Raw genomic sequence first — 27,259 nt, 5'->3', positions numbered from 1 at the left:
GCAGGACAAGCCTGTAATGCACCTGTAATACCCAGTGCTATATGTACGTATGTGGTTGTTTGCTGGAACCTCTGGATTCTGGCAGTTATCTTTCATATGCATCTTGTAATATCTCCTACTATGCTTCTTTTGGATTTTTTGCTACCTTGCTGTCATCGCTCATCTGCGCCATCTCACCCTGCCGTCTTACCTTTTCCACTTTGTTGTGCTGTTCCACATCTCTGCTATTATCAGATAAGTATTGCTCTATACTCTGCTGAAATGCTCTCAGGACAAACCCTTCATAGTAAACAGTTTGTTCAGAGCAAGTGGTCAGACTGGAATGTCTTAAAAAGACACTGGCATTGTGTGGCACCTGAAATATTTACATTGCGGGTCAGGTCATTGTCACCGCTAGGCTGCAAATGAAAAGTTTTCCAGTAGGATTTGTTCAGGAATATGACGTCCAATTCATGGTTTTGGAAATAAGAGTGTCACTGTACCAAATTTTCAATTTACTAAGATAAACTCTGGCTATGGAACTGTGCACAGTGAACCCTCATCAGCTAATATTGCATTGTTTAACTCAAGATCTCTTAATGGTAAATCAGAATTAATCACAGATTACATCCTCGATATGATATGCATAACAGAAATCTGGCAAAAACCAAACGACAATACCATCCGGATATGTTTATTTCTCAGAGGCTCGTAGCTCAAGGCATGGGGGGAGGGTCACAGTAATTGGTAGATCTGTCCATTGTCTTTCGAGTGTTTGGCTCCTAAACTAATAACAAAATCTAGTACAGTCTTAACGTATTGTTTTGTATTGTCCACCAAAATACAATGGGTCTTTCTTACCAGATCTGACTGAGAGTCAGAGAATCATTCTTTTTGGCGATTTTTAAACTCCATATTGACATTACTTACATGTAAGCTGAGAAATAAATTCCTATCCTTAATGGACAGTTTTGACTCATCTGAGTGACAGGCAGGAGTTTGTTAGTTTTGGCACCAGCAGGTCCAGCTCAGTGCCGGTCACACAAGCGATTCCTCAGAGCTCTGTCCTCGGCCCTTTGCTCTTCTGTATCTATATGCTTCCCCTTGGCCATATCATTCATAGCTGGACCGGGTTATCATTTTTCTGCAGGTGATACTCAACTTTGTTTCAATGTTAAAACCGAAACTTCATCAGAGCTTTCTCAGCTCACAACTTGCCTCAGTGAAATTAAAACCAGAATGGAGCAGAACTCTTTAAAATTAAATTGCAACAAAACTGAACACCAGTAAGTTGGCCCTAAAAGCACAACTTAAGAAAATGAGCTCCTTTTCAGTCACTCTTGACAGTGATCTCATCAGACCTTCTTAAACCACATTAGCAAACTTTCTTTCTTCCACCTTTGTAACATATGTCATTTTCGCTCTTTCCTCTCCTTTTCTAATGCTGAGAAACTTGTCCGTGCTTTTATCACATCCCACATTGATTATTGTTACTCCCTACCTGGAGCTGCCGCTTCAATTCTTACATCTCCAGTTAATTCAAAACTCTGCTGCAAGAATTCTAACACGGATCAGCAACAGTGAGCACATCACACCCATCCTGGTTTGCCTTCACTGGCTCCCTGTGTCTTGCAGGATTGAATTTAAAACTCAATTATTAACCTGCAAAGCTTTAAATGACCTCACACTGGACTACATCAGTATCCTTCTCCATCACTATGCCCCTGTTCTCCCACTAAGGTCTTCTGATTCTGGCAGTCTTGTTGTGCCCCACACAGGCCTTCAGCTGTACAGCACTGAGTCATTGGAATGACCTTCCAAAATTAATTAAATCATTTGCTCTCCATTAATTCTTTTTTATATATATATATAAAAAAAAAAAAAAACAACTTAAAATTCATCTGTTAGGGAAGGTATTTAAGTTAACCTTACATTCTGCCCCTTCTTTTAGTTTACCTTTCCATCCAGATGCTTAGAATAATTTGTGTGTTATATCACAGATTGTTATTTATTCAGGCATTCCTTTTAGTATTGAATTTAGTATTATACTTTGGTTTATTCTTTCTTTTATTCTAATTAATGCTTTGTTTGTGCCTTGAGGATGGGAAAGGTGCTATATAAATAAAATGTATAATAATTCATTATGTTATGAAGCCATGTAATCCCTTAGAAAGTCTGCCTTGGATGTCCGTTTGCTCCAAACTAGAACTTTCTGTAGTGCCTTTTGGTATTCCTGCTCGATGAGCCTTCAATTAGCTTTACAGTGTCAGTTCTTCAAGACCGCATACCTGAGAGACAAAGCAGTCCCATGGATTTCTTTTTGGGGCTTTCTTGGAATCCTTACCCCCAAGTGTCCTGGGTAGCTTCTCTGTAGGATGTTTCTTCCTTTTTCTGTTCTGTTTGTTCCATGGCCTGCTGTCCTTCCAGGGCATTTAGCACTCTAATAGAGCAAGCAGCCAGAGGAGGTGCACAGTGTCATTTTCAGATTAAATTAAAAGAAAGCATCAATACCTGCAAAATAATAATGACGGAAGTAAATGCTGAACACGTGTATAAAAATCTGCCTTTAACCAGAGCAGGGATCTGTTGTTTTGTAGCACATTTTTTTTGGGAAAATAGGAAGATAAGGCAAGTTAATGAGTAGCTGCTATTCTCTGTTTCCTTGATGGCAGACCAGCAGACATTATATTGAGGTGTTCTGACTGGTGACAGCACAGTGGTGTCTGCAGTGCAAGTGGTGGGAGACTTGATTAACCCTTTAATATGCTCAAAGTGGAAATTTTATGACTGACTGATCTTTATTTCGTCCTTGGTAACTGGTATCCCCTGTGTCATTTTTTCCTTTGTTATTGTGTAGTTTTTATACAGATTTTTGATTCAATTTATGCTGTTTAAAAAAAATATATAATCTGACAAAGTCCTCTTGACATTTTATTACTATTCATTTAAGCATTTTTATCTTAATTAAGGGGCTGAAATATTAAAAACAATTTAAAAAGCGCTTGCGATTTGCTATCCTCCCCTGAGGTCAGAGAAGCCTATGTTGTGTTTCCTTTTCAGTTGTGTGGCGTACTGAACAGATGAGGTACTGGCCTGCCAGAGGGTGTCGAAAGTGTGTGTGTATACAATTTTGACTGTGTGTATTCATATGCCACAAGTGAGCAGAAGGCTCTGTGGTCTATGAAGCCCCTGCCAAAGGATTTGCACTCTGCTGGTGCTGCTTCTTCATGGATGTTGATTTAGTAAGAACCAATTTGCATATCTGCCTGAGCGACTTGGCTTTGTCTGTGCTAATTCATGAAGCTGGGATGCTGAGGCAAAATCAGAGGAGACATTCCCTGTCCGCTGTGTCTGGCCGAGTGTATTAGAAATGCACACTGACAAAAGGGGAACGGGACCGCTAATATTAGACACGGAATTTTTAGAGAGTACAAGTTGTTTTACGTTGTACTTTCTGAATGTGAGCTGTCTTGAATTCACCCGCTCTGCCTGAAGGCACTTAGATTATGTACTGTCCATGATTTCTGTATATGCCTATCTTTGCAGTTTCAACACTCTTACCTTATGCATTTCTCCATCTAACAACAAACTTTCTAAAATCCGCTTAATCCAGTTATGAAGTATTGAGCAGGGTGGCAGAGCCCATTGCACATAATGCTAGAACCAGCACTGACAGCATGCCAGTCCATCTTTCACCAGGTCTGTTTAAGTCTGCCATTTAACCGGAGGTGCGCATCGTTGGGGATTGGAGGAAGAATTTTGAGGATGCTGAGAAAAAACTGACACAGATATGGGATACACTGATGATACCTAGGCCTGGCATTCAAACTCACAGATATTTTCTTTTGTTTTTACTGCAGTCTGTAATGTTGTGATGTAAGCTAGACACTTTGAAAGATTTTTTTTGTAAACTTTCAAATGTTTTGAAATGAATGTTGAGAGTAACTAACTGTCTAATGGAAAAAATATAAACCATTTCATACAGTTTTGAGCAAGTTATTAGGAAGGATAAGTGAAGTTGTGTTAAACTTCTGTATAATTCTACACCTCCCTTCTGGTGATAATGTAGTTTCTCTGAACTCTGAAACCACCAAGTTGCAAATTAATTGCGCTATGAATCTGTAAAAGTCTACAAGAAGATCAATGAATGCGGAACAGTTGCCATGTTTTTAGGTTAGTTATTTTAATTTATGAAGTGGATATTTGTGTAACATTAGTATTTCAGGTTTTCACATAATCTTAACCTTTTTCACATATTTTATGAGGTTCTGCTCCTTTGAGCTGAGTAACTCACATAGTGAATGATTCTTGCTGACATTCTGTGTTGTAGAGGAGGCACATTTCATGACCAAAAGTGTCAAGATTGTTGTGGTTAGTGGTACAAATGGAGAACCCCAGGGCACAGGATCAGTGAACGGCCTCTTTGCTGAAGTTGCAGGCAACATTATAGTTGAGAAACCACCCTGCTTACAGTGCTTGTACTTTTGGCCTTAAAAGAGACAACAGTATAGGCTTTATATGTTGAGCTAAAGTTATGTCTCTACATGTGGACATTATTCTTGCATGTCAGTATGCTGTGTAATTCTAACTATTTTACAACATTTTTATATATATTACTGTTCATGTAAAATATTCCATCCATCCATCCATCCATTTTCCAACCCGCTGAATCCGAACACAGGGTCACGGGGGTCTGCTGGAGCCATCAAAGTTTAAGTTGTTTTTACAAATTCAAGCAGAAAGCAGTCTGACTTGACCTTTGCATACTATCATGAAATCAACAGAGATACTGAAGTGTACAATGAAAGGCTTCAAAGCTATTGGTATACAACGGAGAGTAAACTTGTTAATTTTTTGTTCATTACTGTGAAAGAAGACCAAATTTTGTGTTTGAAATAATTTATTAGTTGGGTAATATAGTCTTATTGGCATAATGTTGTCAAAACACAGTCCGGCATTATATAAACTGTTAGTTTTGCTTGTGACTCAAGAAATATAGCAGATGTTAAACATGAATAATATTGCATTAAAAAGAGGAAGAGGCCTCCCAATTAAATTAAATTGTTTGTTTTATTTTCTTATTGCCCCTTTTTTTTTTTTTTTTTAAACAGTTAGTGGCATTAACTTCTGGAGGCCAGTTTGTACTTTCAGGCAGTTTCTTCCTCATGTGCATGCATTATCTGTCTCTGGCTACGGTTTAGAGAGATACTGCAGATATGCCTGGATTTAATTAATTGGATCTTGGCTTTATAACATTCAGTGACACATTGTAAATGAGATTTAGTTTTACAGTGTGCTGTCCAAGTAAAATACGAATTAACAGCAAGGACAAGCCAGCTTTACTGCCTTCCTGCTCTGAATGGCTCCTTTCAATAGTGGTGGTTGAGACTGTGCTGGCTCACTAATCCACAACCAGTATCACTTGAAAGAAATCTCTCGATTGTTTTACTTTTTATACTTTGCTAGTAATTTGGACGCTTTAGATTTTTACAAATTTCATAGGTTGGTGGAGTGTCAAGTGTTGGGAGTGTGTAGTAAAATTGACATAGATGTAATTAAAGCTATGCATTTTATGTTTGCGTAATTGTCCCATTTATTTTTGAAGTGTTCCTTCAGAAAGGAGACTTGTGCATCTCATGTTGATTTGCTAAGTTAGCACTTTATAAGATGCATTTCTGTATGAGAGTTATCTGTTTAATATGAGTTGTGTCCTCCTAAAGTCAAAAGACATTTTATGTGTCTGGCTGGCAGGCATCTTGTAAATTGCCCCGATGTGTGTGTGAGATTCCGTTTGTGTATACACGTCAGCACACTGCTATCCTTTCCAGTGATGCCTTCTTGCTTCTTTGAGGTACTGTGATCAAGAAACAAGTCTTTGAAGGTCACTGCATCCGGGACTATGTTTTACCAATTGTAGCTGCTTGGCTCGCTGTACTTCCCTCGAGGACTCCTCTTCACAGTATGTATGTATGACTGATGTCACCATCTTGACATCCACTTGGTTTAGAGTTACGAGGACAAAACCAATTCGTTTAAATCCAGTTGGCTGCACCATAATATTAAAGGGGGTGGATAAGCTCTGGCCCCCACCCAAAGCACGACCCTAGTCTGGATTAAGAAAATAACATGACATATTACAGGGGGTGAATACCTATGCAGTCAATTATTTTGTTTTTTTTTTATATGTAAATAATGTGTACCTCTTTTTCTCTTGATCAATATCAGAAAGTCGATCTCAGTCCACTCTGATTTGGTGTTGTATAACAATAAGCTTTGGCAACTTCCTAGGATTGAACACTCTTTCTGTGCTTTGTCCACATAGAAGAGACTGAAAGCAGGGAGTGGGTTTGTTGTGGTGGTTTTGTGAGAAGAAACCAGTAATGAGAGAAAGGCCTGAGTTTATAGAATGATTTGACATCACATGATGTCTGGTCTTCAGAGATATTATTCTTTGGTTTATACAAATGTATTTTCTTCTAAAGTTGCCCTCTTTGGTCTCTCCCAATGTCACAGTCCTAAAGAACATAGCAGTAGCTGCAGATGGTAATGGCCTTCTCTAATGTTGTAAAATCAAATCAGTGCTGAGTTATCTGAATGAACCTGCTAGTGGGACAAACAGCAGGGCTAAGAAGTCTGTTTTCAAGGAAGTTAGAGATGTAGATTTGGAAGAAGGCTTCTTTGGAACTAAACAGGTTAAGTGTGTGGGGCAAACACAGGAAGAAGTTGCCCAGAACAAAACTGAATGGTGGTGGGAGACGTCCAAAAAAATAACTGTACTGTGAAAACTTTAGAAACACCAGAAATAAGGAGATGTCCAGCTCAACTACCAAAAGGGAAGTTTAAAAGGGGAAGTATTACAAAAATCAAGATCAGAAAGTCGGTCCATTTTTAGAACATATTTCATGGTGATTGCGTACATAAAATAGAATGCATCAAGAAGCAGGGTTGTTTATGTGCTAATCTGTGACCCCTCAGATGAATTCGCTAGTGGCAGGCCATGTTACTGTAAAGCAACCAATCCATATTTCAACCTCTTTTGGAAAATGTATGTGAACTATTGCGAGGGAAAATTATTCAGTCACATGAAGATACTATCATTGACATGTCTACAGTTCTGAAGATAGAAAATTACAAAAGCTGCATTTTGTTTCCTTTAGACTGGTGTGTTAATTATTGATCATTTTGGCCGAGTGAATTTGTACTAGATGTGGAGTGCTGACAAAAGACAGCAGATGTGAACTGCCGATTAGACGTAGTTGTGCATAAACGCGCAGTAATTGCCGTGTAGAGCAGTCAAAGGCTACGTGCACCGTGAGGCGCAAGCTGGTGGCTTGTGTGGAATTCTGGGGGTATTTTGGGCTCCTGCACAAAATACACAACACTGAGAAGCCCTGGTTTATGTTCTGAAGGATGGTGCACAACTATTCTGTATTCTTTGCTGAGCAGTAAGCAACTGGGAAGGAAATAATAAAAAAAAAAGTAACCACTTTAAGAAATTTATTATGTAATGTAATTTCAGAAGTCCTCTAAATTATTTAGCAAATCCTCTTAAAAATGCATGATTTTAAAAAGTCTATGATGCATCACTCCCGCCTTTTAATGCCAGACTCGTCTCTCAGAACCTTTTGAATGAATGAGTGATGTTGAGCTAAAAAAAAAATAAAATAAAGATTACATTTGCCAATTCAGTAGGAAAGATTTGCCAAGCTGCACATGTATAATTTATTCTGCATCAGGGAGCCTTCTGCTTTAATAACAACAATAAGACCTTTGTGAACACATTCATGTATGAATGCTTAAAAATTACAGCTGTGGTTTCTTTAGAGAATTTGCATTTGGAATTGTTTGTACGTATGTAGACGCCTCAACTTTCTCCTGCAGGCGCTGGCTGCATTTCATCCATTCATATTAAAATGGATGATTTACCTTCTGCTGCGATGCCATTGTGTTTTTCTAGCTGTAGTACCGCTTTGTCTTGAGGTGGTCTGAGGGACAATCCTGCCATCCACCTGAGGAGGCCTTCCAGTTGTCAGTTTGGACAGCTGATGCGGCTCCTGTTGGTTCTAATTCTGGACGTTAGCCCATGCCGTATGATCATTCTGTGGCCACCATTTATAGGTTCAGCAAACTGCTCTTCACTTGCTCAAATCCTGCTGATTGTTTGTTTCAGTGCTTCATTTGTTAATAAAATCATTAAAAAAAAGCCTGATTTTAACAACTCTGCATTCTAGGTAAATGGCTTTGTGTTCAGAACTACCTTATAGTATATGCGATGTCCCACCATCATAAAAATATTGAAAATGAATTAGATGTTCCTGTTTATGACATGGAGAAAAAAAAAACAACAAATAAGAGAATTAAAAATGTTAAGTAAACATTTTAGGTTGTTTATAAATGGTTGACTGAGTGTGCTCTAAAAGATGATTATGGAAATATTGGCTCTTGCATATGAGAGGAATTCACTGACAAATTTAACAGATTAGTATCTACTGTCTGAATTTAGAACTCTGAAAGATTTTGCTTAAGAGCTAAAAGATGCTATATCTATTAACGTGCACATTTTATTTACTTAAAAAGTAAAGGTTTTTTCTTAGTTTAGCAGGAAGTAATTTTCACTCCTTCACTGTTTCACTCTGCTAAAGCAGTTAATCAGTGCCTAAATAAATGAAGCATTATTTGGATGTATTAATAAACACAACAGAGTGTAATCAGCATCCTAATGAAAATGTAAATTATGTTTTGAGAAATGGTCACAGCACTGAACTCTGAGGAGCACCGTAGCGCAAAAGATCATCTCACTACCTCGCACATCTTAAGGCGTTTGATAAGCGGGATATGAGCCACCAGCAGTGACAGCGGGTGGTCCGTCGAAAGACATTCTCAGGCTTGTGCAGGCCAATGACGCGGCCACTTGTTTCAGAAGAGCGGCACAATTAAAATGGGCCTCCAATCACAGTGGATTTAAATGTCAGTAAACAACATTTTGAAGTATTTTGCACTTTTGGGTGGGGCAAAAGAAAAACACTTGAAACTAATCATTGAGGACATATAATAATTATAAACCTCAGACATTAACAATCTCAAAGAAAATATAAACTAACTTGTAGTGTGGTACAACTCTTCTGTAATGAAAAAACTGCAACATTGCCTAGAGACACGGCATAAAAGAATAACCATTTGGAATAGTACTATAGCATCGCTATAGTAAAGAAAAGAATAGGATACACTGTGATCTTTAAAGAACTCCACGCAGAGAGTTCTTTGTTTTACATGTTATGTTAATACTAATAATAATGTATTTTATTTATGTTGCACCTTTCTCGTACTCAGAGGTTCACAGATGGTCAGAGGGACACTCAATAGGAGCAGAAGCACAGACATTCATCAATCAATTTCACTGGATAGACAACACAGTCAGAGTATTAAACAGTCAATAACCAATAAAATAATGAAACCCTAAGATCTGAGTTTGCACAAGAAATCAAAAAATAAGAATTAAAATGCAAAGAGCACCATCGTATGGATCTGGACAGAAAGGGTAAGCATTTCAGTGTATGGTACAGTGAGTGCCATCTTGAAACTGGTTTTAAAAAAATGAATTGATTCAGCAGTTTTAATTCTTTTAGTGAGCTCATTCCAAAGTCAGATCTGTCACTCACAGATTAGTTTGGGATCTGACCACATTACCAGCATCCACAGACTGGAGTGGGTGGACGGTGGGTAACTGAGGTACACTGGAGCAAGGCAGCATAAAACAGGACATTCAATGCTAGAAAACCAAGAGAGACAGAGAAGACCAACAGAACTGACTTTAAGTGTTCAATGCTGAGAAAAGCCAAGCAAAATGACACCTTTTATTGGCTAACTAAAAAGATTACAATATGCAAGCTTTCAAGGCAACTCAGGCCCCTTCTTCAGGCAAGATGTAATGCTGAAAGTGTAATGGAGGAGTCTTGAAGGGGAGTGTTAATCAACTGGAGGTGAGAGAGAAATTAGAAAGAGGGGACCAGCCAGCAGAGAGTTACACTAGTCAGTGCAGTACATGATAAAGAATTTTCTATATCTGATTTGTGTGAGTTGAACAAGAAAAGAAGGAATCAAAAATGAGACCAAGATTCCTTACAGAAGATTAAGGGTATAATAGCACCATCACTTGCAGTGACTGAAAACGATCGCCATTTTGTTAAGCTGGGCTAAGTGCCAGTAAGCATGAATTCTGTTTCGCTGCAGTTTCAATTTCAAGAGTTGTGTTCCTTCCAGCATTTAATTTGTGAAGAGGAACCTCCTTGTAGCATAATGCAGTTCACTTATTATATTTTTGAGGATATAAGAAATCTTTTGAAAATGTGGATAGCTGCTGTAACTTGAAAGGATAATGAGACGCTGAATTGTGTTCACCGTGACAGCCTAAAACTGGATGGACCCTAATTTGTTTTATAGTAACAATGTATCCTGTACTGTCAATGCTGAAAGCCATAAACTTAAGTTCTGGTGACTTCTTTGAAACCACTGGTATCTCAGCAGCATACAAAGCAATCTGCTATTTGCTTACCAGCCAGACTTTTCTTCTTTGTCTCCTTCCAGTTTATGTCTCAAGATGTGTGACTAATTGAATAGTTATGTGGTTGGATTTCACAACACTGTAGTGTTAAAGGGTTACAGTTGCAAATTGGTTTCACTGGACTCCTCTGTTCCCTCCGCCACTTAGTTGACTCTTTAGCATTTCTCCTCGTGCCTTAGGGGACAAAAGTCTTCACTCACAGTTAAAAAGGTTGCAGGAAGTACCTGGGATTAAAATCAGCGCACAGGCCTTAATTCCGGGGTCAAAAGAATACAGGAAACATGTAGTGTAACAGCTTTGAATTTTAGTATGAGATCAAAGAACATACATGGCAAAGGCTTGTTTGCTTAGGAAAAGACTAATTTGTTTAATATAGTAAATGAATTCCAGATTGCTACTACATGCTTACAGTCTGTTCTTTAAAAAGATATGAAACATTATGCAGCAGATGTTTTTGCATGAAGATCCAGACACACGCACCTCCGTAATGTGCAGCGACTCTTTATTGGATGTTGTAGGTGTATGTATGTGTGTGTGTGTGTGTGTGTTGATATGTATGTCTTTTTTAAAGTATTCCCTTTGAAGGTAGAGAAAAGCCAAGCAAAATGACACCTTTTATTGGCTAATATACGTACACAAAATATATACAAGACATACACAGATGATTAAGAAAAACAAGGCGCTCAGATCACTCACTGTGACCATCTGTAAATGTCAGGCATAAACATTTCTACATCTTTCACTTTTAAGTGGGGCAATGCTCACAAATGCAAAAATATAGACTTTTTTTGCTTTGCATTCACCATTCTGCAGTGTGGTGTCAAGTCAGCGTCACAGCTCTACTCTCAGCTTTTACATTAGCCTTTTTTTTTTTTTTTTTTTCTTCTCTGACTTCAAAGTTTAAAGCAGCAGCTTTGGAAAATGGAAGCATTCCATGTAACATGAATGCATACCATAAGCCTGGAGGAGCTTTGAACAATGCAAACAAACAGATGGCAACACAACACCTTTTTTTCCCTCTCATTTTTACTTTTTTTTTTTTTTTTCCTTTTTTATCTAACACTTGAGATGGTGAAGTGTGTCTTGGCACCTTCCCAGCCACCTTCGCAGAGTTTTATTAGCACTTTGAAAAGGAAATTTGCAGTAAGAATGGAAAATGGAGCATTTTGAAATGTACATGAGGTGCTTTTCCTTTACTAAGCTGACCCTTAGAGTAGCATTGTCCTTTGATTATTAAAGGTGATGCAGACGGGGTATTTATAGTAACTGAATACAATCTGATAGGATGGGAATTGGAGTAAAAGTAACGTGAATTAAATAAGGAAAAGAAACAAAAAATGCAAATGACTTTGTATTCACGTATGAATAGGCAACTGAACAGGACTGCAGCATGTCAAGCCCCCCATTTGTGTTTCTGCTCCTTGTCCGTCTCATTGACAGTGACATTCCGGTGCGGTTGTCCCCTGGCTCTGATTCCTTTATGAGTGCCAATCTGGGTTTCCTCTCCCTGCCGCAAGTGTTTTTGTCAGATCACCTACTATTATGGGTTACTACAGAAAACAAAGATGGGTGCTATTTATACACCAGTTTAACCAGTCTGCTGGCGTGTCTCTCTGTCTGTCTCTCTCTCTCTCTCTCTCTCTAAGGAAAACTGCCTACATTTGTAAATTTTTAGAAAGACAAATCAATAAGAATTATCTAATCTGTGTACTTTATTTGCACTGTTGTCCAGTTTATTTGTTATCTTCTCACCAGTGCCACATAGGCCAGGAGATGCAATCAACAATGCCACCTATTTACAGTTTCACCTGATTGAGCTCAAAAAGCTGCAGTGCACAAATTAATATATCTTTGATCTTATTTTACAGGCAATGGTTTTGTGAATCCACGTGGATCTCCTGGTCTACTGGGCACTCCAAGTGGGAATGGACTAGGTAAAGTCATGCCTACAAAGTCTCCACCTCCACCAGGGGGATCTCTGGCCTTGGGTAACCGAAAGCCAGACCTGCGTGTCGTCATTCCTCCTTCTAGCAAAGGCATGATGCCTCCACTGGTGAGTGCCCGACTATCAACCCCTCTTTACTATGGTATTTATACAGTAGATTCTATGGCAGAGCTGCTTGTGTTGTCGTAAGCAACCATCTGGGATATTGCTTTCCTAGTGACAAAAAATGAGTGAGTGGGCATAAGCTGTTGTGTGACCACCATTACACTACAGTGTGGTTTGCATTACAGCAGCTATTTGATTATAAATGTAACCCTAACTCTCTACATAATCTCGTAAAGCATTACTCCTGTACTTTTTTTGTTACAGTCATCTGTTAATGACTGGAGTTACTGGCCGGTGCTGTTACAGTGAAGGAGCTTAGATGGTCCAAAACAAAATCTTTATTTTGATGATGCCTGTCTAATGAGGTTATTAGTAGAGTTAAAGTAGAGGAACCCCCATTTGATGGGTCATGTAATGTTCCAGCACAAACACCTTAAAAAACATTGAAGTTTAAATAAAATCTGAACTGTCACAATTAATTATGTGGTAGCACATTTTTACCAGTTGTGGAGTTTGTTTGAAAGATGCTGTTCCACTTCTCTGACAGAATTCATGCCAGACACTCGTAGCTTTACAAGCAGCATTAGCAGACAACTGAAGAGCAAGAGGATCATCTTTAAGTTTGGATTTCAAATCTCTCATAAACGTCCTGCAAAGAAGATCTAGATGCTTAAACCACACTATGTTGTCTTTTTTTTTTTTTTTTTAACTTTGCAGAGAAACTGATGCATGGCAGAGTGGCATTTCGCTTTGTTCAATAAGTAAGCAAAACAAAGACAGGCACTGGTCCTTAGGCTTGCTGCAACACTCTTGTGGTTCTAACACTGCAATTCCTGTACGGGACCGAAACCCTGCAGCTATCTTTTAAAACAGTGCTGACTGTCATCCCCTTGTGTACTTGACAAGGAAGTGACACTAATGATTAGGTGCAAAGTTAAGTAGCCCACCTTCTCACTGCTGGGCTGTTGCCAGGCAGCACAGTTCTCTGCTTACAGCTGCCACTGGACTGTCACCAGCTGACAACCTGAAGTTACACGTGCAGACTGCAATTATCAGTTGCAGCAAAAGGCTTGGCATCACATGAACTGGCGGAGCTTTAATCATCTGCTGATTAGCTGGCTACTTGAAAGACGACCACACAGCTGCCACACGTTAGCCACCCACCTTCACAGAGCACAAGTAGCACTTTTTTCTCTTTTTTTGTATTACCGGGTATATTTCCACATATACTGGTAACATTTAGCCAGTATTTGAAATTAAAATGTAATGTAGTTGGAAATGCAATAATGTAGGTTGTACAAGTTCATTAGTAAGGTAATCTGCTAAACAAAAGCCCATCCAAAATATTTTCATATTTATAAATTCCAGTCTCGTGACCCTTTTATCTCACTGTTCGATAGGCTTCACTAATATGGCTACAGCTTTTTCGCCAGATGTGCTGAGGCTTTAGGAAAGGAAAAAAAAAAAAAAACAAAAGACCCAGGTGTTTCCTGAGACTTTATTTAAAATTAAATGGTACATTTCTTTAATTATTATAATTATAGTGACTAAATTAAATGCTCTAGGCATACATTCTTCTGCCCATTAGTCTAGAATGTGGATGCGTTGAGTACTGCCACTTTCCTGAACTGGCACACCCTGAGATGGTCAGCCTGAAGTTTGCACCTGCCATCCTTGACAAAGAGTGACTATCAGCCTAAAACTACTGTGTGTCAAAATAGCCTGGCCCATGACACCACCAGTACACCAGTTAGCACTTGGCTCTGGAGAAGCACATTTGCACAGCGGTGCCCCCTGACTCCATTAATGTACAGCCTGCTTGGTGCTGGATGTGAAAGTAATGGTTGAATAAAAAGACCCTGGGATTCAGTTGAGTGTCCAGTTGAGCCTGTCCTGCATGTGGCCTTTTGCCTAAAAGTGGTAACCGCTAAGCTTTAGATAGGCTCTACATCTCAGACTTTGTCTGGCACTTTGTTCTTGTTCTGCAGTTGTAAATTAATAAATGAAGCAAACAGGAAAGCATTAAAATCCAAGACTGTTGACCGTCTGTCTGTCCATACATGCCAGGTGACAGACTTTCAGAAGGCTGCAATGGCAGCAGTGCTTGAACCACCGTCAGGCACCTGAAATATTAGCAAGGCTCACTACTGCGGTGTCACATCTGCTTTACCTCATTCTTCCTAAGTGTGGCCATCACTCTGAGTCTTTGGCCTCAAGCGCCATTTCAGGCAGATGGATGCAGGGAAGTTCTCTTTAGGTGGTCCATTGCGCCCTGGCTCCTGTGTTCCAAGCTCTCCCCTAGTTGGGCCTTTTTCAGATATAAGGGAGCACTCTGCTCAGATAATTAAACACAATAAACAGTTACGTCAAAACAACAGCCTTGGGAGCATTGTGACAAGATTACTATTCAAGCAAGATGCTAGCAGGGTCTCCATCTGTCTCATTTTATATAGCAGCTTTACGTGAAAATGTGTACCATGATGTTCATGCTTTTACCTTTCCCCAAATTAGTTTACATTTTATTTTAATTTGTCCACTATTATTGGTGACAAGTTACACTGTTCTTTAACAGTCCTTTTATTAACAGACAGATAAACTTAGTAAATTAAGTCCTTCCTTTCTGTTCTTAAGCAGAGGTCGTACTCCGCTTTGTTTGTCAAGTATGTTCCGTGTTGAATAGGCCCTGTTGTGGTTGATATTTTTGTGTTAAAATTAACCATAGACACAGTAACCTTTTTTTACGTTATATTTCAGTCCTGAATTTGTGTTACTTTGTAAGGTGTTAATCATCCGCTTTCACAATCTGCTTAGTCTGGCACGGCATCTCAGGGAAACAGAGCCTGCATCATCAGAAATTGGCCTTGGATGGGCACCGTTCTCTCACAGATCACACACTTCTGTACCCAGTCATGCATACTCACGCCAGGCCATGTCTTTGGGTTTTGTTAGGAGATGAGAGTCCGTAGAGACAGTGACTAGACTGGGGCCCCAGGACCACTGAGGCAGCTCCTGATCCACTGCACCACCATGCCATGTTCTGTGTTTGTATAACAAAGAAAAACCGAAACAAACTACCAGACAAATTGTGGCTGTCTTTGTGGCAGGCAAGTTGGCATTCCCACAGTCCATGCTGCCTTATAAAACATGTCTGTTGTAAGCATGGAGCACAAGAGTCTTTGGATGACCTATGAATCCTAGTCTAGTTTGGTGGTGTTAAAGTTATCTGAGGCACACCAAGACGTACCTCGGTAAGCCCCACTCCACTGTAGATGGAGGCTAGGGATCTGCACTGGCAATCGGAAGGTTGCCGGTTCAAATCCCGTAAAATGCCAAAAGGGACTCTGCTCTATTGGGCCCTTGAGCAAGGCCCTTAACCTGCAATTGCTGAGCGCTTTGAGTAGTGAGAAAAGCGCTATATAAATGCAAAAAATTATTATTATAATTATGGCACCTTCATCAGGGCTCCTTGTAGACAAATAGACATGGCGGCAGGGCACTGCTCATTTCTTTGCCTTTGACTTTAATGGGTGCTGATGTGACTCTGAAACGTTTCAATGAAAGAGTGGAGCAGCATGCCTTTCTAGATTTATAAGATGGCTAAGAAACAAAGGTAAGAGGCTGTCATTCAAAATTTCAAATATTCAGCAACAAGAACATGTAGAACACGTTTTAAGAAATAAATAGAAGTAGAGACACCAAATCCTCATCTGTCAGGCCACCATCATGACCTTCAGAGTGACCTTTTGCTAGTTTTCTGTCCACCTCTATGGCTCTCTTTAAGTCCATACTGTATCTGAACTGGACTGAAGGATGCCAGAGGGAATTTCCAGCAGCATAACGCTCAGGGTGGGCACATCCTGGATGTCAGAGTTGTACGCACAAGAGCCAGTTTTGTAGTTGTCTTTAGGATTTGGGAGGAAACTGAAAATAACCACATAAGCACAAGACAAAAGTACAAATGGCACTGGGACGGTGACCAGACTCTGGACCCTGCAGCAGTGCCCACCCCCTGACTCACTGTGCCCGGCACTCTCTGCAAGAAAAAACCTAAATGGAAGTGTGAGAGCACACGTGCTCAGCTTTCTGCCCTGCCCTCAAACACCTCAACAATAAGTCATAAACATGAAGATTTTACAAAGCTGTTACATTGTTTTAATTTTTATTAGACAAACAACCATATTGATTTTTTAGCGGTTTCCAAAAAGAAGGCCACAGTAGTGTATTTAAAAGAAAGGGAGCCAGATAAATGAACTTGAGTACGCTGGAGTTGAGATGCTCTTAGCATCATTTAAAAATTGATGGCAGAATCTCATTCAACCGCAGGTGCTGGTTTGCTATAAACATGGTGTGTTTTCTTTGTGGTATTTTTTGTTTAATGTCTATTTTTAACAAGGCAGGTCCTGATCATGTAGGCACTAAGTAGGCAGTGGTCTTGCTTGGTACCCCATCAGTTCCCAAAATGGCATCACCTCAAAAATGAGAAAATTATACAGACCTGAGGACAGGAGGGCAAGCCTAACACGGTTGGCAGGAGTAGGAGGTCTACGGCCTCATTTGTAGCGCTACCTTCAGGGGGAGATGAGTGACGGTGGGGACATGATGACAAAAAGTTTGCACTCTGTGATGAAGGCTTCTAAAAAGGGGTGACATGCCAGTGCCATGGTTAGCACTGCTGCCTAACTTGCTGAACTGAGGTGAAAACTGTATGAAATTTGCATGTTCTCCCTATGGTGGTTTAAGTTGTTGCCATGTGGACATGAGAATGAGTGTATGAGCAGAGTAACGTGCTCTAAACACATTATCATCTCATGACAGTCAACTCGGACAGATGCTAACAGCAAGCTGAGGCCCAGGCTCGGTTCTGCTGGCCTTTGTTCATTTCTAGATCCTCTCCCTGGGCCAGGCCAGCATCCTGGACCCCAGTTCAAGTTGAGGCACTGCACTGGCTCACTCCTTACATGGTGCCTCTGATTATAACAAGAGACGGCCGGGTGTTTCGTTTGTTTTGCAGGGTATAGTGTGAATGTAACAGTCATCCTTTTTTTTTTTGTCTTTTATTGGGTGCAGTCAGAGGAGGATGAAATGGATCTGGTGAGTTGAGAAAGTTTGTGGAGGATGAAAATCGGAGAAGCAGGTCACTGTTCCCTGAGAAAAAAAACAAAAAAAAAAACACCACCATGTGGTATAAAGATGTTAGCCTTTATATTGAAATGACAAAGGGCTTGCTCTTTACCACAGACGTGTCACAGAAGCTTTCTTCTTCTTTGGCTTCCACATTGGCTTCATCCAAGTACACTCAATGAAGCTGCACAGACTAAGAGGCAGGGAGCAGTGGCAAGCGGCCTTGAACCAGAGCAGATGGCCATGCCGTGTGTCCTGTGCTGCTGATGCGCACCTCAGGACTGACATTTTTCTGTTATCTTGTTGCCTTGGTTACATTTGACTTGTATTTCATCTCTCAAGATGCAGCCAAGCGGAGTGGACTAGGCCTCTGGCTGCCTTCACGTCCTGTCTGTGAGTGAGGCTTGATTCAAATCAGCCCTTCAGTCTGCAGGACACTACGTTCAAACAAGTTCTGCAAAAGATGCCACAAAAAAGTTGTTATTCTCTTTTTTTCTGCCCATGTACTGTAGCCATATGTGTATTTTTAAAATGAAGGTGATGATTTCACTCTGTGGATGATGTCATCTCATGTAAGCCTTGATGATTTCATCCCCCCTGAGATCATTAAAAAAAAAACCCACTAGTGGGGGATGTATCTGACCTGCACTTGCCTGCGTCCAGAGACGCCGCTGCTCTGGCCTCAGATGCACACATATTGTGCCATTTAAAAAGACAGAGCTGAAATGTGTGGGCAGACATGTGCAGCTGTGTAGGCCTTGCTCTGTTTCAAGCCAGTTTGATGCCACTTGTGCCAAGAGTGATTGTGTTTGTCCTTTGGCTGTTTGTATGTTTGTGTCTGCATGTTCTGCTTGATTGCATCAAGTTTAGTTGCCACACCCTTGTCTTCACCAAGTCTGCCATATTGTAATATATTATAGAATACAGCAGGGGTTGCATGCTTGTGGGGTCCACTGCACAGTTAGTAATGCATGTGCTTTGGGAAAAGGGGCTTAATGTTAGCAGAATGTCGAGTCAACATCATAAAAGTAAAGCTAATGGTGAAAGTGTCAGACTACATATGATGTTGTCCCACCGGATGTGAAATGGAGAAGCAGATGACTTGGCCTGCTAATCTACAGGAATTATACTGCATATTGGAAAGCTACAGTCATTCTTCTACTGGCACGACACAGACTTGCTTTTAGCTCAGTCAGAAATGTAATGTAATGTTTCCCGTTTTATTCCAGACTATTCAAAAGTTGAGTATATCTTCACATTTTCATTTATTTTTAAGTCCAAACTCAGTCTCCCGGGTTATTATTTAGTAAGGAGCTGTATCTGTTGCAAGACTGTCATCTAGTGGCCAAACTGAGAAATGCAGGATAAAGAATTAGATGGCTGCAACGTGTTGTGGGGGAAAAAAAGGCTACAGGAATGGCGACCTGCTGCTCAGTGAATGCCCTTCCTGTGGCTGTAATCATGCACTGTGCCCTCATTCACACATTTAATAAAAGCACAGATCTAGGAAGCCAGTTTTTTTTCCCTTGTGTTCTGATCTAGTTTACATTTCTTTCGATGTCCTTTGTTTTCAATCCTAAAATTAGTAGAATGTGATAAAGTGACAGTGTCTGAATGTGATTTGTGTAATGGCATGTCTCTGCATTGCTGCTTTTAAATGTTATATTTTGTATTTCTGTCTTTAAGAATATCCAGAGGATAAGCAGTTCACAGTCGACGCAGCCACTCGCCACCCCTGTGGTGTCTGTGACCACGCCAAGTCTGCCGCCACAAGGTCTTGTCTATTCTGCTATGCCAACGGCCTACAATACCGGTGAGCCTCTCTGTGCACCTCTTCACCAACCCCAGGGCTTCAGAGTGGTCCAATCAAAATTGAGGAATGGGTATCTCATATTTTTAATATTTGAATTTCTTTCAAACTTTTTGGAGTCCACAGCTAGCTTGTGTTGTTTTAACTACACAAAACATCAGGTGGGGTGTATTAGTTTGAATATTTTAAGTTTCGTCACCCAGTAAGCAGAGAGTCATGCTTTTAAATTACAGAAAAATCCTCCTGCCAGGCCAAGGGAAGATCCTGCAGCTCAAGGGGTAAACAAGATTTGGAACAGCAGGGTACTTTTAGGGGTTTCATTCACCACGCAGGACCACTACTGTGCAGCGCAGTTTCATGGCTCACTTGTTTCGCTCATCCACTTTTATCTGCCACACCAAACTGAACAAACGGAGTCACACGGTCCACAATTTTAAGATGTTTACGGACGTGAGGGTTTAATATAAACTGATATAAAACATTTGAATGTCTCCCCCTCCACCCTTCTTCTTTCCCCTCTCTTAGATTACTCCCTGAACAGCGCCGATCTTTCATCTTTGCAGGGGTTCAACTCTCCAGGGACGCTATCTCTCGGCTCCATGTCGGCCTGGCAGCAGCATCACCTTGGGCAGACTGCTCTTAGCTCCCTCATGTAAGTAGTCACAGCAGCTCTGTCCGGCCTCTGGAGCAGTGGACTTCAGGGTGTAGCTGAACCGACAGCTCAATTTCATTTTGTGATTTCTCTTTTCTTGACACTCAAGCCCTGTTGTGCTGCCCCACGAGTGGCTTTTGGAAGACATCAGTAAATATGGTTGGCACTGCCTCAGTTTTCAATATGACCAATGTATCACCCACAGGCGGTCTGTTACTCACCTTGGAATATAAATGTGGCTTCTATCAGTTCTCATTAAAGAAAAAAAACAATCATCATTTTTCTTTTATGTCTAACCTCAGTTGGCTTTTCCTCATAAGGTAGAAGGTTGCAAAAGACTTAAACTTCTCTGACAAAATACCATCTGGTAATTTCCTGGCATTTCCTAAATCTGTCAGTCATTTTCTTTCCAGTGGGCCTGGCTTGGACCATATATCCTATGCTGGGCATCCCAGTCATACATCAAGTCACCTGAACGGTCTCCTCTCCGGCCATACGCTCACAGTCTCCCAGAAGGCCAAGCTCCTCATCCTGTCTCAAACCCCATGGACTTTCTTTGAATAACCTTATTCGTTTGATCACTACCCAAAGATTGTGACCATAGATGAAGGCGGTGTGCAGATTGTCCATTAAAGGGCTATCTTAGGATGACGAGCTCCATTTTGTGTGAGGGGGCTTGAGTGCCTCAGATGCCCTAAAACATGTGTTGTCAAAAACCCGGTACGCCATGTAGGCTTACCCATGACAGATACAGTATGGGATGAGCAATCCACAAAGTGGACTCCCAAGATAGCTCTCACCATGATGCCTTTAGCACGGTTGGTTTCTGCCTTTTGCCCGTTTCACTGAACAGGATTATGTTGGCCATACGTTGAAGGATGAACGGACGGGTGGACGAATGGAGGTTCTCTTTAAATCTAACTCTAACCTTTCCCAGAATAGGATATTAAGGCCTACTTCTGGAGGGAGGCTAGAGTGAGTGCCCCATGGCCGGATGGCCTAGTCAGGAAGAAGTAAAGTAGAGCCTCTGGTAAGGTGAATGTTGGTCAGACAGATCTAGAGTTAGTAGACTTTGCTAAGATTACCGTTGTGTATAAATGTTAACATATAATAAAAACTGACTTTTGAGTAATATGGCAATTCTGTTAGTGTCAGTAGTGGGATAGCCACTGTTCAGTACCCCACAGAGTGTTTCAGAGTTCTTGTTTTCACTGATGCTCACGTTTGTTTGTTTGTTCTTTCCCTTGCAGTACTGGTGGTCACTTACCTCAGGGTTCAAACCTCTCCATCAACACCAATCAGAATGTCAACATTAAGTCAGAGCCCATCTCACCTCCTCGAGACCGTATGACACCATCTGGATTTGCACCGCAAGCTCCTCTCTCACGGCAGGACATGGGTCGCTCACCTGTCGATAGCCTAAGCTCTTCCAGCAGCTCGTATGAAGGCAGTGACCGAGAGGACCCTCGTGTGGACTTCCACTCACCCTTGGGGCTTGGGAGGCCTCCTACTGGCGGGGAGGACCGGGAGAGCCCCTCAGTGAAACGAATGCGCATGGACACCTGGGTCACATAAGAGAGGATCACCTGTACTCTGCCAGCACTATCTAATCTAGGCTAGGCTAGGGTGGGGTAGGGGCTTGGGCAGTTCAGTTTGGATATTGTTTTTTAAATTATTTTATTTTTTGAATAGTTACTATAAATAAATTTCCTGACATATCTACATCACACACCAACACACAATGAAGAGGAAAAGACCATGAAGTGAATGTTATCAGGTACTTGGTGCAAATGTAATGTATGTTTAACAAAGTCCCACGTGTTGTATCAAAAGAATTGTGGTCACTGGTCCATTCTGGCACTTATTTGTAATCGCTGGTTTGATCTTTTTTTTTTTTTTTTTACTATCCATTTGCAAGAAAACAAAAAAAAAAAATACAATCAAAGAGCCGGGGGTCCTCACTCTGTTTTCACATGCTGGCTCAGACGGCGCAGGAGAGCCCAATCATGGTCAGTTTAGTGAGACCCTAAAGTCTCGGCCCTTTTTGTAATCATGCTGGAAGGAATCCACATAATAAGTGAGCAATAGAATCCTATGAAGACGGAGGCGGCCCGCTGGTATGGAGAGTATTGTGAGCGTTCTTGGGGGGAATGGATGTCACGAAACTTTGAGACGTCTATACTTTATGAGAAAGAAATCCTTTAGATATCTAATATATTAATTTATGATTGGAAAAGTGGTTTGAAGTCTTTTTATGTTCCTACCTAAACGTATATTAAAAATAAGATGTAAATCACAAACTGTATATTTTTTATTAAAACAAGCACCCAGTTGAGTTGCTAACTACAGTATATATAAATCTTAAATAGTCCTAAATACTTTCAGATATGAATTATTTATACAAGCCAAAGCTGTATGTTGATGCTTTTCTTTTATTGCTGTGGGGTTCATCTTGTTAACCAGGAGGAAGATGAAAAAGAAAAAACGACAAAAAGCCGCCAGTTCTCTGAAGTGACGTTAAAAGCCATGAACTTGTTTTTTCTTTGTATATTGAAATTTGAGCCAAATTTGTTTTCTGTTTTGTGTATATAGCAACTTCGATATATACATATAAATAAATATATACAATATATATATATAAATATACATACATCACCTTTGGTGTTGGTACGTATGTATGGTACCATCACCAGATTTAAGAATAAAGGTATATTTTTGTGGATTAATGCCAGTTTGACAAGGCAAAGTCTTCAATGAGTAGAGTATTCACTGGTTAATATTTAATATTTTGTTAAATATGCTGTACTTTCTGCAAGTTTAAATTGTTCACACGCTGCTCTTTGTTTTTCTCAAAGGGTAATTTTAGAACTGTGTTCTCCCTTTGGTCCTCAGTGTGTCTTTTCGGATCTGTAATAGTGAACAGTATGTGAAGCTTCACTGAATCCGTCCAGCCATTTATTTTCTAAAGCGGGTTTTTCCATTCCAGGGTGGTGGGGCAATAGAGAAACAGCATAAGCAATTCAGGTTACCAGTTAAAACGCAGAGATCTGCCTTACTGTTCACACTCCACCGCTCACTCATATTGTACCCACAAAAATGAGAGAGCAATAAAAGCAGGGGACCCATTTTGTGTAAAGGGAGAAATTCCGCCTTTGTATAACGTAAATCTGTGTGTGGTGTGACGCACGGCGCAGTGTGTGGTGTGACCGTGCTGTATACACACACGTACTGAGCGAGGACTCCGCATTGGGCACCGTGAGCTCCTCATTTCAGATAAGCATTCGAGTGCAGGCCACGTTCATTGCCGATGCTTGAAAATTTAAAAATTTAACGTGTTCTGCCAAAGTACGTATTCTTAAGTCTTCATTCTGATACGGAATTCAAGTATCTGGGGTTAGCCTCACTACAATTACAGCGACGTCCACACGTGCAGATGCACAAATGCAGCGTACGAGCGACACTTTGATATGTTGTTCATGTTAGAGCGCTTTAGAGATCATCCATTGAAAAAAAAACAAAATCCCCCTCTTTCACATCAAGTACAAGTCCACACGTAACACTGCGGTGTGTGTAGTCGTCCATGTGCTGTGCGCTTTAGTCAATCATTTGAGTAAACTGACCTCAGTGGACCAAATCTGCATTGAAACAGCCAGAGGCAGCCCGCCACTAAATCGTACGGTCATTTCAATTTTCCCCCTTGACTCCTCTTCAGAGGTCTAGCTGTACTTTTGTGTCTTCATTAATGTTGAAGTAGAAATGCAGTTGGTGAAAAAAGAAACATGGAGGTCAGTAAGCTGACGCCGCATGCGCATTCCTAAATTTGGATGACTGTGAACTTGAGGGAAGTGTTTAACGACCGTTAGTGGTTCCCAAAACGCCAGCCACAGCTTACTTTCTGAACGCCATGATGTATTTTTTAGATTTGTATTTCTGTCCCAAGAGTTATTGTGAGATTTTGAACTCGAGAATGAGCTGGTTGATGTTCGATATCCTCCTAAGATTTTATGTTTGACATGCCACCACTTCAGACATTAGCGGGTGTCATTGCTTTAGCGATTTCTCTTCCCTTTTAGTACTTCCATCCATCTTGCAATAATGGCTGCCACCTGAGCCATTACCATGAAAAATGAAACCACAACGTCACGCTAGGCCTGCCCGCACACACCTCGTCTGGCCCTCTTTGAATTTGCTGTCTATATTCTTGTGTGCCTTTTCTTATGACACTTAGGGCCCTCATCATTTTCACAGTCTAATTAGAAATGAATTATCTATGCAGAACCTCGATGGTGCACTTGAAAGTCATCCATTACCCGACTCGTAATCCAATATTAGTGAGCGAGCGCGCGAGCGAGAAGTGGCCGCGCATTGGCTGGCATCTGCATCGACTTCAGTCCATGAACCCAAATGTTTACTCAATTCCGGGCGAATTGCTCTCGAGACTGTTAACCCTTAGCCCTTAAGTGCTTACTGACGTCTGGAGGAGGCCTTCCACGGCTTCTTCCGGACTCAAACGTTGACTCTTACTTGGCATTTCAAGCACTGCTCATCCCGCCAGGCGCGCACCTTCACAAAGTGCGTTGGCAGCTTTCTGAATGCCTCACTTTTGACAATGGCATTTTTCATGTTCTCCTTTTTTAACCCTCGGTTGTTTTTTTTTTTGCTTTTTTTTGTTTTGCCTGCAAAGTCGGCCTGAATAAAAGAGGAATTGTCCGACCTTGTTCAGCCCATTTTAGCCAGAAATGACTGACAGCCACGTAGTGTGCAGCCCTACGAGTGAGGCGCCGACGCACACAGTGCTGACACAACGAGGGGTTGTTTTGTTCTTTTTGGGGAAATTTGTTTTTCATTCTACAAAAAAGCCAGCATTTAACAGCACAACTGGATCACTCATTTGGGATTGTTTAGCCATATGTTTACGCGGCTGCGTGTTCCTCAAAGACACGAGCAGGAGGATGCAGTAGCGACCTACGTTTAGCTCTAGAACTGCCGATATAAAATTGTGAAGGATCAGTGAAATGTGTAGAATACGTTACGGCCCCCCTCCTCTGCAAGCCTTTGTTTTGGTGTTACTATGTTGTGTGCACACAAGGAATAAATACATAGTAAGTATAACGAACTCGGACAAACAGCTCCTTGGGTTTTGATGCTATTTATGAAACTGAAAATGCACAAATATTTGAATGTGAAAGAAAGGAATTCAAACTTTGTAGAAAACTTTCTTCACTTTGCTGTGCAAGAGTACACTGCTTTGCTTAATGGCTTTTTTAAACAAAACTATGTATTTGGTAATTGTTTGTAGGTTTTAGTTCCCTTGGAAAGCTGTTTGCGGTTTGGAGACTCAAACCGTTTGGCGGCACAAGCTGGACTTTGTTGCCATAAATGAAACAAAATGTTTCAAAAAAGTACAATAGACGAGAATTTTAAGTTAACCTGCGTTTTATTTTCCCTGAATGTGTTGTTTTATCTTCATTATAAAATAAATATTCTAGTGAACTTTTTATCGAATGATTACAATATGCTAGAGATTGTTGTACAAATTTGTATTCTGCATTCACTAAAGTAAAGATATTGGCTTTTACTGTGTCCTCTGAGCTGTCTCAGTTATTTCTAGCGCCACAGCAAGGCGGAGGTGCTGCTGCTGCTGCACAGAAGACGGACGCCATCTTATTGCTGTCACGGTCCATTCTGACTGGAGGTATTGGTGGGGAGTGCAGAGCTGGGACGGAGCTCCGCTTGAACCGAAGCCATGCTGCCTCGAGTTGAGCCCAGGATTAGGACAAACGCCTTCACTGATCCGGGGGCCATTTTCTAGACACTCCCTTGGCCTTTCCTGCACTGCCTGCCCATTTCTGTTCTTCTTGCCTTACCGTTGTTGGTCTCATCACGGATGACTGACTGGCTTCCTCAAATGGGCTTAAACTTAACACAGTGTGGTGGCAGCAAGAAATTAGCCATGACCAAGTCTTTCTCTTCACCCTCTACAAAACCAAGTGCATATTCATTTTTCAGGTTCCTTTCTTCATGCTTTTACCGTGAAACTCTACATTCTTGCAGTCTTGAAGTCTAGTTGATGACAAACATCTGTGGTTCCTGACATCTTGTCAAGCACTTTGACTACAGAAGGTTCATTGTAAATACAATGTAGTAGTAGTACCATCATTATCATCATCCACAGCATCATGCTGGGACAGGCTCTGGCTTACAGGGGTGCTAGAAGGTTTGTGAACCCCTCGGAATTGTCTCCAAGTCAAGTGAAGTGTCCTACCATCTAAAGTACACATATACAGTAGCTGGGTGTGTGACATAATGGTGTGAAATTGTGTTTCCCAAGACCAGAGTACAATATTTGGACATCATCAACCAACAGTAGTCAGTGATGATAGGAGATGGACAAAGAAATCAGAACTGGACAGTAATTTGATAAGAGCCTCTGATAAGGGGGCTCTCACAGGACGGGTTGGAGAAGCTGCTGTTCAGTCTGGCAGTGTTGGTCTGCAGATGTCGATCTGCTGGGTGGAAGCACGAAAGAGAATGTGAGAGAGAAGGCCTTCCAGATGGAGTGCTTTGTGAACATGTCCATGATGGAAACTGGACTAAACGTCCTGACAAAGGTCTCTGCAGTGCGCACAGTTCCCATACCAAAAAGTGTGAATAAAAATGACCTAAAATGTGATCAATTGTCAGAAGTCATAAAATTAGGCAAAGAGATCAATTAAACACATGGCACAAAAGCATTGTACTTGTTCACTTATTTATTAAGGAAAACGACCCAATGTGCCACGTCTGTACGTGAACTTGTAGGATCATCAGCTCACTCGAAGAGGGGTCGAGTCAGGCGACGACGAGCACGTGTGTGCGTGGCAGCCCTGCGCAGTTTCAAGAACAGAAATCCAAATCTAGGGCATCAGGACAAAGGACGATCGTCACCACACAGGTTTGTGGAAGGTTGGCACGACACGGTCAAACAAGACCACAGAGGACACTGGGGAGGAAACTGTCGATGCTTACCAGGCTGGAAGAGGTTACAAAAGCATTCCTCGAGACTTTGGACCTGACCAGTCCACCATCAGGCAGACTGTGTACCAA

The 27,259-nt window shown here is 41.0% G+C and overlaps 1 protein-coding gene across 15 annotated transcripts in view; it reads left to right on the top strand.

Moving 5' to 3' along the window:
• The window catches only part of mef2aa (myocyte enhancer factor 2aa), a 521,886-nt gene extending 496,130 nt beyond the window's left edge, over positions 1–25,756 (top strand). For 10 of the 15 annotated variants that reach the window (XM_051920754.1, XM_051920742.1, XM_051920752.1 and 7 more), the window contains 5 exons: positions 12,409–12,593; positions 17,658–17,681; positions 19,398–19,524; positions 20,047–20,173; positions 21,424–25,756. In XM_051920754.1, the coding sequence (XP_051776714.1) occupies positions 12,409–12,593; positions 17,658–17,681; positions 19,398–19,524; positions 20,047–20,173; positions 21,424–21,748 (788 nt within the window). In that variant the 3' untranslated portion in view covers positions 21,749–25,756. The remainder of the gene's footprint in view (positions 1–12,408; positions 12,594–17,657; positions 17,682–19,397; positions 19,525–20,046; positions 20,174–21,423) is intronic. The other 5 variants (XM_051920750.1, XM_051920756.1, XM_051920751.1 and 2 more) reach the window with 1 other exon arrangement.
• Positions 25,757–27,259: the final 1,503 nt, after the last annotated feature.

Source organism: Erpetoichthys calabaricus, chromosome 17 (assembly GCF_900747795.2).
Source record: "Erpetoichthys calabaricus chromosome 17, fErpCal1.3, whole genome shotgun sequence".
NCBI classification, from domain to species: Eukaryota; Metazoa; Chordata; class Cladistia; order Polypteriformes; family Polypteridae; genus Erpetoichthys; species Erpetoichthys calabaricus.
This window is presented reverse-complemented; position numbering and strand designations above follow the sequence as displayed.